This window comes from Phyllopteryx taeniolatus, chromosome 17 (genome assembly GCF_024500385.1).
Source record: "Phyllopteryx taeniolatus isolate TA_2022b chromosome 17, UOR_Ptae_1.2, whole genome shotgun sequence".
In the NCBI taxonomy this organism is placed as follows: Eukaryota; Metazoa; Chordata; class Actinopteri; order Syngnathiformes; family Syngnathidae; genus Phyllopteryx; species Phyllopteryx taeniolatus.
In genome coordinates this window covers 14,775,987-14,788,865 of record NC_084518.1, presented here as the reverse complement: position 1 = coordinate 14,788,865, position 12,879 = coordinate 14,775,987, and the positions used below count along the sequence as shown (strand labels likewise).

At 38.8% G+C, this 12,879-nt stretch overlaps 1 protein-coding gene across 2 annotated transcripts in view; it reads left to right on the top strand.

The window, feature by feature from the left end:
• The first annotated feature begins 322 nt into the window (after window positions 1-322).
• nsg2 (neuronal vesicle trafficking associated 2) overlaps window positions 323-12,879 on the top strand; it is a 31,238-nt gene continuing 18,681 nt past the window's right edge. The window contains exons 1-3 of one of the 2 annotated variants that reach the window (XM_061752351.1): window positions 323-576; window positions 1,972-2,121; window positions 12,589-12,699. In XM_061752351.1, coding sequence (XP_061608335.1) covers window positions 1,993-2,121; window positions 12,589-12,699 — 240 coding nt within the window. In that variant the 5' untranslated portion in view covers window positions 323-576; window positions 1,972-1,992. Of the gene's footprint in view, window positions 581-1,971; window positions 2,122-12,588; window positions 12,700-12,879 lie in introns of both variants that reach the window. The other variant, XM_061752350.1, reaches the window with a different exon arrangement.

Here is a 12,879-nt window from a genome sequence, read left to right as displayed (position 1 = left end):
AATTGGAACCCATGTTCAAACTACAGACCTGTGGTGCCTTTAAGAACCCCTGGAAAGTTGGACTATTTAGGTACTATAAATTACTCTCCATGTACAAACGATAAAATGTATCATATTAACACTTTTCTTGTGTTGCCTTCTGTAACTAATTTCTTGACTTTAAAAAAAATCATATTACACACTTATTTCAAGCAGAAATTTGCGTGTTAATCGTCAAAACCGTGCTACGATGTGGCTTTTTATTTGAAACCACGACCAGATTCTCCCCTGGCTTGTAGTTTACTGGAATTCCCTGAATGCAACATTAATTTACCTCCCAAACGAGTCAAAAAAAGAAAAGAAAATAAAGGACTCAGCGTCTGGGTGTTGGTGCACAGCAGAGCAGATGAGGATTCGGGATTAGGGGGCTGGGCCGTCCGCTGGGTGGGAAAAGCGAAGAAGCGTGCCTCCAGACGTCCAGTTGGTGAGCGGCGGACGGTGCAGCAGCGTCGCATCCTTCCCTTCCGCAGCCGCAGCAGCAGCATCACCCGCTCCTCATCCTCCTCATCCCGCATCCACACGCCGCAGCAGCACGCTGTAAGTAAGTACCTCCATCGATCTGCACGTTTTGCCCTCATTCGCCGCTCTGACTGACATGCATGCAGTATGCTTGTCTTTGGGTACATTTGGAAAGCTCATAAATGTTTAGGCTTAAAAAAAAAAAAAAAGTATTTTTTTCATCTTCATACAATAAAACAATCAATATTGATTGTGACCGTTTTTTGCATTCTACTTTACTCATACCTCAGTGGTAGTATTCAGTTATTCACATTTGTTGATTTTCAATATATATAAACGTACATATATTATACAGTGTTTGCAAGTATTTATGATTAACATGCTGTTGCTTTTTTCATTGCTCAGTGGTAGTATTTAATCTTATTTTTGTTTTTAAGTCTATATTATTTTAGCATTTTAATGTATTATTTATTACATTAAAAAAATGTATTAATAGTACACTTATATCTGTATATTTACTTAATGTTATATTAAATAAATGTATCAAAAACAATAAATAAGATAAAAATGTACATTTCATAATAAATATAATTTTTAATCTAGATAAACAATTTAATAAAATGTATTTTACGTATTATTTGATTAAAATCTGCAATAAATGTATTATTGATTTTTTATTCATACATTGTTATATTTTTACATTTTGTTTTCAACATTTGTATATAAAACAAATATAATTTTTTTATAAATCTATTATTTATTTAATAGTATATCTTTTTAAAATGTTATATTGTACAAATATATCAAAAATAATAAATAAGATAATAAAATATAATTAAAAAATCTAATATTTAATCATAGAGACACAATTTACTAACATATATTTTTTATATATTAATTTATAATTGTGTTAAACTTTGCAATACATTGATGATTAATTTGATTAATACATTGCGTGTCTTAATATTTTAACATATAAATTAAAAAGAATTATTCATGATTATTTATGTGATCTTTACGAGTTTCATATATTCATATATTTTCATTGTCTAATTCTTATGAGCTATTATTTTATTATAAATTATATAATAATAATATATAATTATATAATAAAATGATACAGCTTTATTTTTACGTTTTATTCCTGTTATTGTTGTTTTCCAGTCATTGTGTCACCTACAATAAAGACTTATCATCAAGTTTGCCTCAAAATTGCATAACAATTTTTAGATTTAATATTTAATTTTCCTTTTTTAAATGTAATCATGTATATTTATGTAATAACTTAAAATAAACGATTAGAAATGTAAAAAAAAATACAATTATACAATTATAAGACAAATATATATATATATATATATATATATATATATATATATATATATATATATATATATATATATATATATATATATATATATATATACATACATACATACATACACACACAGTGTGCTTTTCTTCTTTGTCCAGGGGATTACGAGGATCTACAAGATGGTGAAACTGGGGAGTCATCTTCAGGACAAAGGGGCCAAAGCAGTGAGTGTGGAGGACGGCTTCCAAAACGTGCCCCTCATCACGCCTCTGGACGTGGGCAGCTTGCAGAGCCAAGCCCCTGACAAGGTGAGCCCCCCCCCACCGTCGCTTTCACTTTAGCCCATCTATCCTTTGTGTTTATTTATTTTCCCATCTGACATTAGGAAGCAGATTAGGTCATTTGTCATCTCTGCATCCTGCAGTAGTCCACGCCCCACTGTTCGTTAATCCCGTTGCCATGGTGATGCTTCAAGAGGAGCTAATAATGGGCATTTCCATAGGATTTGCCTTTGAGTGGCATGTTATACTAATGTTGGACGAGAATCCCTTTCACACCGCCCGTACGCAACATTGTGGAGCGATCACACGTCACAGTCTAGTGGAAGGCAAATTGCCGTTATAGCTGCCGTCTAACGTCATCTTTAACGCCCCAATAAATCTCCACATTGTAATTCATCTGAGAATCTACTTGCATGAGTGGTAGCAACAGCTGTTTTGGTTAGCAACAGAGTTCTAATGGGTCCCAACGTTTTCATTCCTGTGTGCGAATATGGGAAAAATATCACATGTACTACCTGAATTTTTTTTTTGTTGATGAGAAATGGAGGCATTTATTTGAGGGAGGCGCTTATTTGTCTTGAGTGGATGGTAACTAATTACTAGTTTGTAAAGTTGTTTGTAACATACACTGTGTATGTTTGTGTTTTTGATGTGATAACCAAGGCATTTATTTGAGAGAGGTTTTTATTTGACGTTTATTTGTTACTCCTGGGAACTAATCGACTAATTTGTGGTTAAAATAATGGCGATGGGAGTCTATTAGACCATTGCAGAGATTTTTCTCCTCCTAGAGGATAGTGGTTTGAATCCCTCACTCTGTGTGTGTGTGTGTGTTCCTGATGGAAGACATTTATTCGAGGGAGGTGTTCATTTGTCGTTTATTTGCTCCACCCGGCAACTATCCATCCCTCCATCCATTTTCTGAGCCGCTTCTCCTCACTAGGGTCACGGGCGTGCTGGAGCCTATCCCAGCTATCATCGGCCAGGAGGCAGGGTACACCCTGAACTGGTCGCCAGCCAATCGCAGGGCACATATAAACAAACAACCATTCGCACTAACATTCACACCTACAGGTAATTTAGAGTTGTCAATTAACCTACCACGCATGTTTTTGGGATGTGGGAGGAAACCAGAGTGCCCGGAGAAAACCAACGCAGGCACGGCCAGAACATGCAAACTCCACACAGGCGGGGCCGGGGATTGAACCCAGTTCCTCAGAACTGTGAGGCAGACACTCTAACCAGTCGCCCACTGTCCCGCCTACCCGGCAATTAACCAACTAATTTCTGATTAAAATAATGGCCACTGCAGAGAGGTTTTCTCCTGCTTAATGGACACTGGTTTAATATGTTCTCTGTGCTTATGTTCCTAATCAGATAATGAAGGCATTTATTTGAGGGAGGCAGTTTTGTTTTAATGTGTTTCACCCAGCGAGTCCGTCACAAATGTTTGAATAAAATCGTGACCACTGCAGAGATGTTTTGAAACCCTCTCTGTGGCGTTTGCTTGTTCCTGATGGAAACATTGAAGGCATTTATCTTAGAGAGGTGTTTATTTGTTGTTAATTTGGTGCAGTCAGTAACTATTTGACACATTTCTGATTAAAATAATAGCGATGGTAATGTATTAGACCCCTGCAGAGAGGTTTAAATTGTTTGCTGTGTTTGTGTGTGTTCCTGATGGCATACTGAAGACCTTTCTTTATTTGAGGGAGGTATTTACTTTTTTTAAAGTCTTAAATGTATGATAACTAAAATAATGGCGATAGTAGTGTGTTAGACAGAGATATTTTCACAGTGGTGTGTACGTGTGTGTGCGTGTGACAAGCACTATCTGTCAGCAGCCACCAGTTTGTACTATGTGACATGACATTTAAAAAGCTGTCAGTCACTATACACCGACAAGCTCGTACCGAGCTCGCTGGTTTAGACATGCAAACACGCACATGTGTGTGCGCGCACACACACACACACACACACACACACACACACACACACAGACACTCACACACACACACACAATCTATAATGTGTATATCATTGCCAGGCCAAGTAAGGCTGAACCCTGGGGATGTACCATTGAATTATTGCTGGTCCTGTTTGAAGAAGAAGGTACGAGATAAGAGGAGAATTTCTCCGGTGTCTCGGCTGGCTGTCAGCCATACAGCAGATTTTGTCGTCTGCTCCCCCCAACTGAAAACATGTTTTTGTAGGGCCTGCATAAGCTGCTTAAAATCGCCCGTATGAGGCAGCGTCACTAATCACAGGCAGCAAAGTCTTTGTTCTTATTCAGAATGTCCCAGTGGAAAGGAAGACGGGTTCATGTGTATTTCTCTAAGTAGTTCCAAATATTTGGAAGTAAGGCCTTTATTTGAATGGAGCCCTTTTTTTGTGTGTAAACGCTGTATAGGGGACTGAGCGAAACAAACCGCTATATGTGCTGTGGTGAAGTTCTATTGTACCGCTCTGGAAATGTGTAGTAAAAGTAATTACCACCGTTATTTTTGTCCTGTGTGGAAAAAAGGAGGCGTCTAATTGCGGCCTCTGTTACAGTTGAGGCCGCAATTTGAGGACCTTCAGTATTTTGTCTTGTGAAGTCCCACTTTGGCACTTTGAGGATGTGTATTGTCTTGCCACTTTGATTCATCCAAGTGAATGAAAACAATGTTATTTTTTCCAGGGAGGAACAATTTGGTGTTTAATTGAGGAGATGAATTTAATTGAGGAGTGGTGTTAATTGGAATGGAGGCTGCTAATTTAGGACGTACAGTGCTTTTGTTTTGTCTGACGGAAAACATGTTTGTCCAAATCAGTAAGGCCAATCAGGAAGACACTATTTTTCCAAAAGGGAAAAGAGGAGGCCTTTAATTGAATCGAGATATTTAGTGTAAGCATCTTTTAGAGTTCACTAGTTAAAGACAGTGTTTTGTCTTGTCAAGTGTCACTCTCACTCAGTGAGGCCAATCAGAACGACAGTAGGCTTCTACAGAGGGAAAGGGAGATGTTTAATTGAGGTGCGGCGTTGAATTTAGAAATTTTTTTAGGCAAACGGCCTCAAGTGAAGACATACAGTTTATCTCTTTCCACTTGGACTCATTGAAGCCAATCAGCATGATGTTGTATTTCCAAAAGGGGGAAAAAGAGGTGTCTAATTGAGGTGAGGCAAATAATTCAGGCATCTTTTAGAGCTGTGGACAATATAAAAAACATGCAAGGTTTTGTATTTGCAAGTGTCTCTTTGACTCAATGAGGCCAATCAGAACAACATTGTGTTTCCAAAGGTGGGAAAAGGAGGTGTTTAATTGAGGTGAGGCATTGAATTTAGGCATTTATTAGGCTGGAGGCCTCAAGTGAAGACATACAGTTTATTTCTTGCCACCATAGGACACATTGAATATTTTGTTTTGTCTCGTGGCACTTTGACTCAATGAGACCAATAAGAATGACGTGTTTCCAAAGGGGGTAAAATGAATGTTTAATTAAGGTGAGGGATTTATTGAGGCATCTATTAGAGCAGAGGCCACTATTTAAAGACATGCAGTGTTTATTCGTGCCACTCACACATTGTTGTAATGTACTGTGGTGGCCCAGTATGTCTGTTGTACAGTACATACAGCTTGCTGTGGGTCATGTGAACTGACCAGTAAGTACCCTACATTGGCAGTAGACTTGCGAAAAGCTCTTCGTGGGAACCCACGACTGCGGGGTTAGCGCGTGCGCACACACACACACACACACACACACACACGTACACCCATTCGTTGTAATATGGCTTTGGCCTACATGAGCTGAGGCAGACGAGTATTAGATTGGATTCCACCCAAGCAGGAACGCTGGAATCGGGATTGAATCAGCAGTTCAGTTTCATACAAAAAAGCAGGAGGAGGAGAACGCAGATGGAGAGAGCAGGCTGATTCCTGCATGTTTTATTTATTTGAAAACAAAAAGCTGCTTCAAACACTGATGAAAGATCTTCAGTATTTGATCGCACAAATGATTTAACTGTGTTGGACATATTCAATTATTGAATAACGAATCAATGACTTCATGTGTTATGTGATGATGTGAGGACTCACCACCAAAGTGTAATCCGACTTCTGTTCAACAAACGAGCATGATGTGGTAGTTCACATACTGTAGCTGACTTTTTGTGCACCAAACATCTCCTAACACAGGAGACTTACGTGTGTCCATTAGTTGGAGTGTCAGTGGATCATGATTCATTCATTGCAGCTCTATCTGCTGTGTGCAATTCGGCCGCCGGGGGCAGTATAATGCAGTCACACAAAATCACTCTAAGTGATTGCGTAAGCTGCAGTAATATTAGTTGTTTTTCACAAGAGTGATAATGAACATTTGCCTGTGAGTGTTGTTATATTGTCTGTCTACATGTGTTGATGCACTCCTTGTCTTCAAATATCAGTTGCTTAAAGCGTCACAATTCGTTAGTCGGTCTATGGCGTTTCGTATTGTTTGTTTGCATCATGCTAGAAGACTTTTGTAAGAGGTAAAGTTATGTGCTTGTTTTAAATACAAAACGTGTACTTCTACTTTTACGTTTAATTTGACAGTAAACTTCAACTGGGAGTGCCATTAAACAGCTTGAAGCCTTTTTTTAATGTAATTTTTTAAATTTTTTTTATTTTTTAATGTTCACTATTTGCCAAATTCCTACTTGTGAAGTGACTTGAATTCACTGCCACCATACAGCGCTTGTATCTCAAATTTCTGCTCACAGATCAAAGGAAAAAAACAATGTTGGAACAATGGCTCGTATCTTGAAAAACGTATAAGTCAGGTGACTCATATCTCAAGGTACCACTGTACACTGTGTTGCCCAGCAGCTCTGCAGTGTGTCAGATAGACAGTAGTTTTTTTTTTTTTTGGGTGCAGCTTCTCCCAATTTCCAAGCTTGGGCTTTTTTTCATTCCATATGTGTAAAAATTTATTTACACCCCCGACGTCTCTCAAATTCAAATAACGGCTTTGACTTAAGTGTCCCCGCCACGCGGATCTCTAGAGAATATGCTCTCATAATGCAATGTGATTCTAATCTGAAGTTGCTATGCTTGCTCAACTTTTTTTGTCATTTTTCATGTTATTGTTTGATTTTGGCCCTCACGAGAACCCTTTTCATTCCCCCAGCAGCCATGGCCGCTATTTTCAGCTAAATATCAAAACGCAGCAGCTAAATAAATTGTGTACTGAAAATGTCAGTAACGTTAAAACAGTTGATTTTCGGTTAAGGCGTGTTTATTTCAATGGTCCCTATTTCAGAGATTATGTTCATTGCCGTTTTCTGGTAAACATTCAGACACCTTTGATTATTTCTCCGTTTCATCCAATGTTGCACCAAAGCATGTGACACCACCATACATTTTTGTTTGTTTTTTTTTTTTACATAAAATGCCTTCGCACACTTTAAGGCTTCCCTCATCATCACCACTCGCTCTTTGAGGAGAGAACATGAAACTCCAGCTCGAGTAAGAAAAAAAAAAATCTGACATCATTTCCACAGGGAATATCACATCTAGAATACTGATAGTAGAGATGGAGAGAAAAAAAGAGGGTTATATCCATCTTGTGTGAAGTGCATTCTTTTATGGTGTATAATGGATTGTGTGTTTAAAAGGATCAGCCCACATAAATGGAATGATGCTGTCTAAAAGCAACTGGTGTCAGTCACAGCCAGGTGAAATGTCAAGACGTCGCTGTCAAATATAAGCCACTAATTGGCTTTCTGACTCTATAGATTCTTGCAGCACAGTCTGCAGAGCTTCTGTATGAAATCCCCTTCCCCGCTGATGTGGAAGCATTTAACGCCTCATGGAAAGGTCATGGTCCACCTTTGTACTGCTGGCAGCTTACGTGCTAACAGCTACACGACATGCCAATGCTAATTGGATCGTCAAGATGAATAAACATGTAATTCTAAGCATTCCATTTTTAAAACCCGGAGTTAAAACTGCTCAGTTTCTTGAAACCTCCATTTATGAACCTAGCAGTTGTATCCTAGCAGCTACGTGCTAACAGATACACAACATGCCGTAACTAATCTGACTCTCAAAATGGATAACCTTTTAATTCTAAACATTTGTTTTCCTTAAAGCCTACGTTAACACCTTTGAGTTTCTTAAAAACCTGAGGTAGCGACCTAGCAGCTACATACTAGCCTCATGTCTTCCCTCACAACATACTGTATATCAACCTTCTCTTTGGTCTTCATCCAGCTCGCTTGCGTGCCATAATTAATTCGTAATGCAACATGGATCGTGTTTTGATTCTAAACATTTCTTTTCTTAAAACCTTAAGGTAAAAACTTACATTGGAATACAACCCATGTAGCAACCTAGCAGCTATGTGCTAACAGCTAAGCTACATTTCATAACTTAGAGAAGTAGGCACACAAAGAGTCTAATATGTATCAAATAAAAGTAAGTACACCCCTCATTTTTTTGTAAATATTTAATAATAAGGTATATTTTTATGGGACAACACTGAAGAAATGACACTGTTGCAATGTAGTCGGTGTACAGTTGTATAAAATAGAAAGATTACTGACCACTCAAAATAACTCAACACACAACCATTAATGTCTAAACTAACACCGCTAAGTGAAAATGTCCAAATTGGGCCCAATTAGGCATTTTCCCTCCTGGTGTTATGTTAAACGTTTAGTGTTTCAAGGTCTTTGGCATGAATGGGGAGGAGGTTTGTTAAATTTGGTATTATTGTTCTCACACTCTCTCATACAGGTCACTGCAAGTTCAATATGGGACCTCATGACCAAGAACTTTCTCTGTATACAAGCTATACACTGACTACTCTTGATTGTGTCATTTCATTAGTGTTGTCCCAGGAAAAGATAAGAAAAATATATTTTTTTTTTCAAACTCGGTTTTGTGAGTAACTGTTTTTCTTCTTCATCAATTATACTGTCACTTTGGGCAAAGCCAGAAACAGGACCCTAGTGGTCATTTTGTTGTTTTATGTTCTAAAATACCTTGAATCTGCATTCATTTTGCCATGTAATAATCCCCAGCTTCAGCTGAAGATGATAAGCATTGCTAACACGTGGATACATGCACTTGAAATGTAACGTCTCAAGCAATATTGGAAAGGTACGAAAGGAAAGAAGGCAAACAAAATAGTTTTCAGCAAAGGAAGGAAGGATACAAATGAGGGGGTCTGCGGTAAGGAAGAAAGGAAGGACGGGGATCAGGAAGGAAAAGATGCCAGTGCTAAGACATCTCATAGCTGCTAATTTTAAAAGATCTTTTAACTCTTTAAAATGCAAACATTTAGGATCAAAAGTCAATTTTCGACGGTCGAATGAGCTACGGCGTGTAGCGTAGCTGTTAGCATGTAATTGCTAGCAGCACAAAGGTTGAGTCGGACTCGTTTTAGGTTTTTGCATCCGCAGGGGAAGCAATTCGTACAGAATCTTTGCATGAATCTAGACAAGGCTTTCATCAATAATGGTAACATTCAATTGAATAACGAGGCAAGTCATGATTATAAGTCCAATACTTTTCCATGTAAGATTGACAAAAAGCTATGGGAGTGTTTTGCTATTTAACATTGGGATCTTCTGGTTGCTGCTGTGTTCTTGAAAGAAAATCGATGTCAGAGAAGAGCAACAATAAAAGCGTAATACCTTTCAATTTGCCCCCTCTTCCCCAAAAAAGAAAAAACACAGCAGATATCCACTTTGCCGCCTCGCAACTCCAATATTGTTCACATCACGAAATCGCCCATTTCCGATTTAAACTCTTTATTTTTTTCATTGAAGCTTCCTTTTTTTCCCCCTCCACACTCCTTCATTGAGCCACCAAGAATACAACACCGTGCTTTCCTCTCGGGTCAGCGGTCTTGAATTCAGGCCACATGACCCTATTATCCCGCAGTGGGGAGTAACTGCTCTACCCTTCCGATGATTCCTACTTGTGGGAATACTGAGAGACAAGCATAGAACGTGTCTTCTTATTAGCGCTATGGAGGCCCTCTTGAAATTTCAATTCATTATTATGCGTCAAAATGTCCGAACACTCACCAATTTTGGGAAGCGCGTATCCTGCTAAATATTGAAGAATTGTAGGTCTTTCCGGACAACATTCTTCGAAACTCAGCCAGTAGCGCCTCCTGGAAAGTTTTAAAAAATTAGCTCCGGATACCACTCAACATGAACTTTGGGGTCAATGTTTATCATAACATAACACTTGAAAAAGTCTCAAGGACACATGCCCAAAATTGAACAGGATGTTGGCCATTTTAGTTTGAAGCATCCATTTTGTGCAAATTCTAGGGCTCGTACTTTGACCAACTCCGACAAGGGAATTCAGCCAAATGAGATTCAATTTGAAGTTGAAATTTTCTTTGATTGTCAGTGTATCAACCAGCATTTCAGCCCTTAGAGACTACCAGGATTGAAATGGAATTTTCAACATTTTCTGTATATATATTGTATATTTTTCTGTAGAATATTGCTTCCTCATTTTTTTATGTTTAATTCCAGAGTTCAGATTCGGTATGTAATAATGACCTTCATTTCACCCTTTCTCTTCTATTCTCCGTCCACTCATCTTTCTCATCTCTCCTTACTTTCCATTTTCCAAATGACTTTATGTATGTGTGAGTGTGAGCGCCATTTCTGTGAATTTGTCCTTGAGCTCCCAATGAGAGTCATTCCTGTTTTCCAATGAGGCTCAGCTTCACCTGTTTGGGCCGTACGTCAAAATTCAATGCGTGACATAGCTCACTTGAACAAAAGCATACACGATTTGCATGAGCTAACGCTAATGGGTTACAATCCTATAGAGTGCAAATTTTAATGGCGCTTACACAGTCGATCCCCTTAGGGAAATTGGAACATCCAGCAGCTCATATACAGAGACCAGTTTGTAAAATAATCTTGGATGAATAGACATAGACAATGAACATGAAATAAATAGCAATAAACCCTACCCTAAACTCTTAACACTTCCCTATCCCCAACTCCATAAATTTATACTTAGCTACATTAGTCTCTAACCCACTACCCCTAACGCTTACCAAAACCTTACCCTAAATACCTAAACAGGAGGTGCAGGGCTTTTATTCCCTCTTGTGGCACATGTTGTGTGAAGCTGTTAGTAGATGAGAGGGACCAGAGCAAGATTGAAATCTCCAACTGCCCCTAGAGGGCGCCGGGATCATAGATGTCTATGGCCGGGATACTGAAATTGTAATCTCGCGATCACAGCGTGCATGACGTCACTCACATTTATTACAAGCATATTTGAATGTATACAAACAACTGCAGTTTTCTAAAAGTCGATAGTTTGTCCATTGGCAAGTAATTTACATATAGAAGGAACGGACAGTTTGATTCTCCTGTCCAATTTAGTCCTCTCTCTCATTTCACTTTACTTCATTTTAGCTCCGACTCTTGTCCCGCTCCATATCTCCTCCAGGATGCATTCTTCGCTGAAGGAATGCTCGTCGATTCCACCTTGGCGCGAAGCTCCTCGCGGTTGTAGCATTGTAGTCAAAAGCCCAATAGTGCTGATATTCTCCACTCAATAAAATACCATAGCCAAAACGCTGCAATAGTGCAAATGGGCTAACACGACGCCAAAATGGTGGAAAGTTTAAAATAAGGGACAAACTAATGGCGCTGTTGTAGGCTGCCATTAAAGGCGCACTCAACACTGCCAAAAAACAGTCCAAAACGGGTTAGGAGAATGCACAACAAACATTAAATGACAAAAAAAGGTAGAAAAGTACAAATTAAGGAAAAGGGGAAAATAGACTGATAACCCCAATGAAAGCCTAACCCCCTTAAACCTAACCCACCATCGTAACCCGCAATGCTACCAAAATCCATAATCCTTAACCCGTCCACCCTAACCTTGACCCTAACCAATTCCAAACCCTGACAAAGAACCCTAACCCCCGAAACCTACCCCACCCACCCAAAACACTAACCGCAAACTGTACCCTTACTCTAACCCCAACCCAAAGATTTAATCCCAGCCCAAACCTAACCAAATCACGAACCCACAACCATATCCAATAATCTTTAAATCCTAACCTAACCTTTCTCCCCACCCTTGATTTATTTTCTTTATGTATTTCTTTATATTTATACACCTTTCCCCAACCCTCAACCCAATCTAATAATCTTGGATAAATAAACAGACAATAAACATGAAAAAATCCCTAACCCTAACCCTCTTGTAGTCTAAGCCTTAACCTCACCATACCCTACCCACTACCCAACTCCAAAACTTCTTTAACCATATTGTTCAATGAATATCCCTCTAACAGTACTTAAAAAGACAATTATTAGCAGAATATTTGATACAGCTCTTCTATCAGATCTTATTAGACTGTGCAAGTTACTGTTTCTTGGTTCTTTTTCCTGTCAAAATGTCAGTTCCCATTTTCCCCACCTGCCTATCACATAAATTCCACACATCCTCCTATAAATAAAAAGTGTGACTTTCGCTTTAGGTTGTGGTGAAAACTCGCACCGAGTACCAGGCGGAGAAGAAGAGGCTGAAGGTTCCCAAAGTGGAGGAGTTCACCATCAGCTTCACCGACGGCGTGTCTGAGAGACTTAAGGTAAGAGGAGTGTGGAATTATTGTTATTCATAATAATCATGATGGTGGCGTTACAGTAATTACAAGGATTGATTTGCCGCATTAGTTCCAGAACACATACAATACACTATGACGTCAGCCGGGATTATCATCTAATGGAAATGTGATAACAGAAATGCATCATCGCACACGCTCACGCAC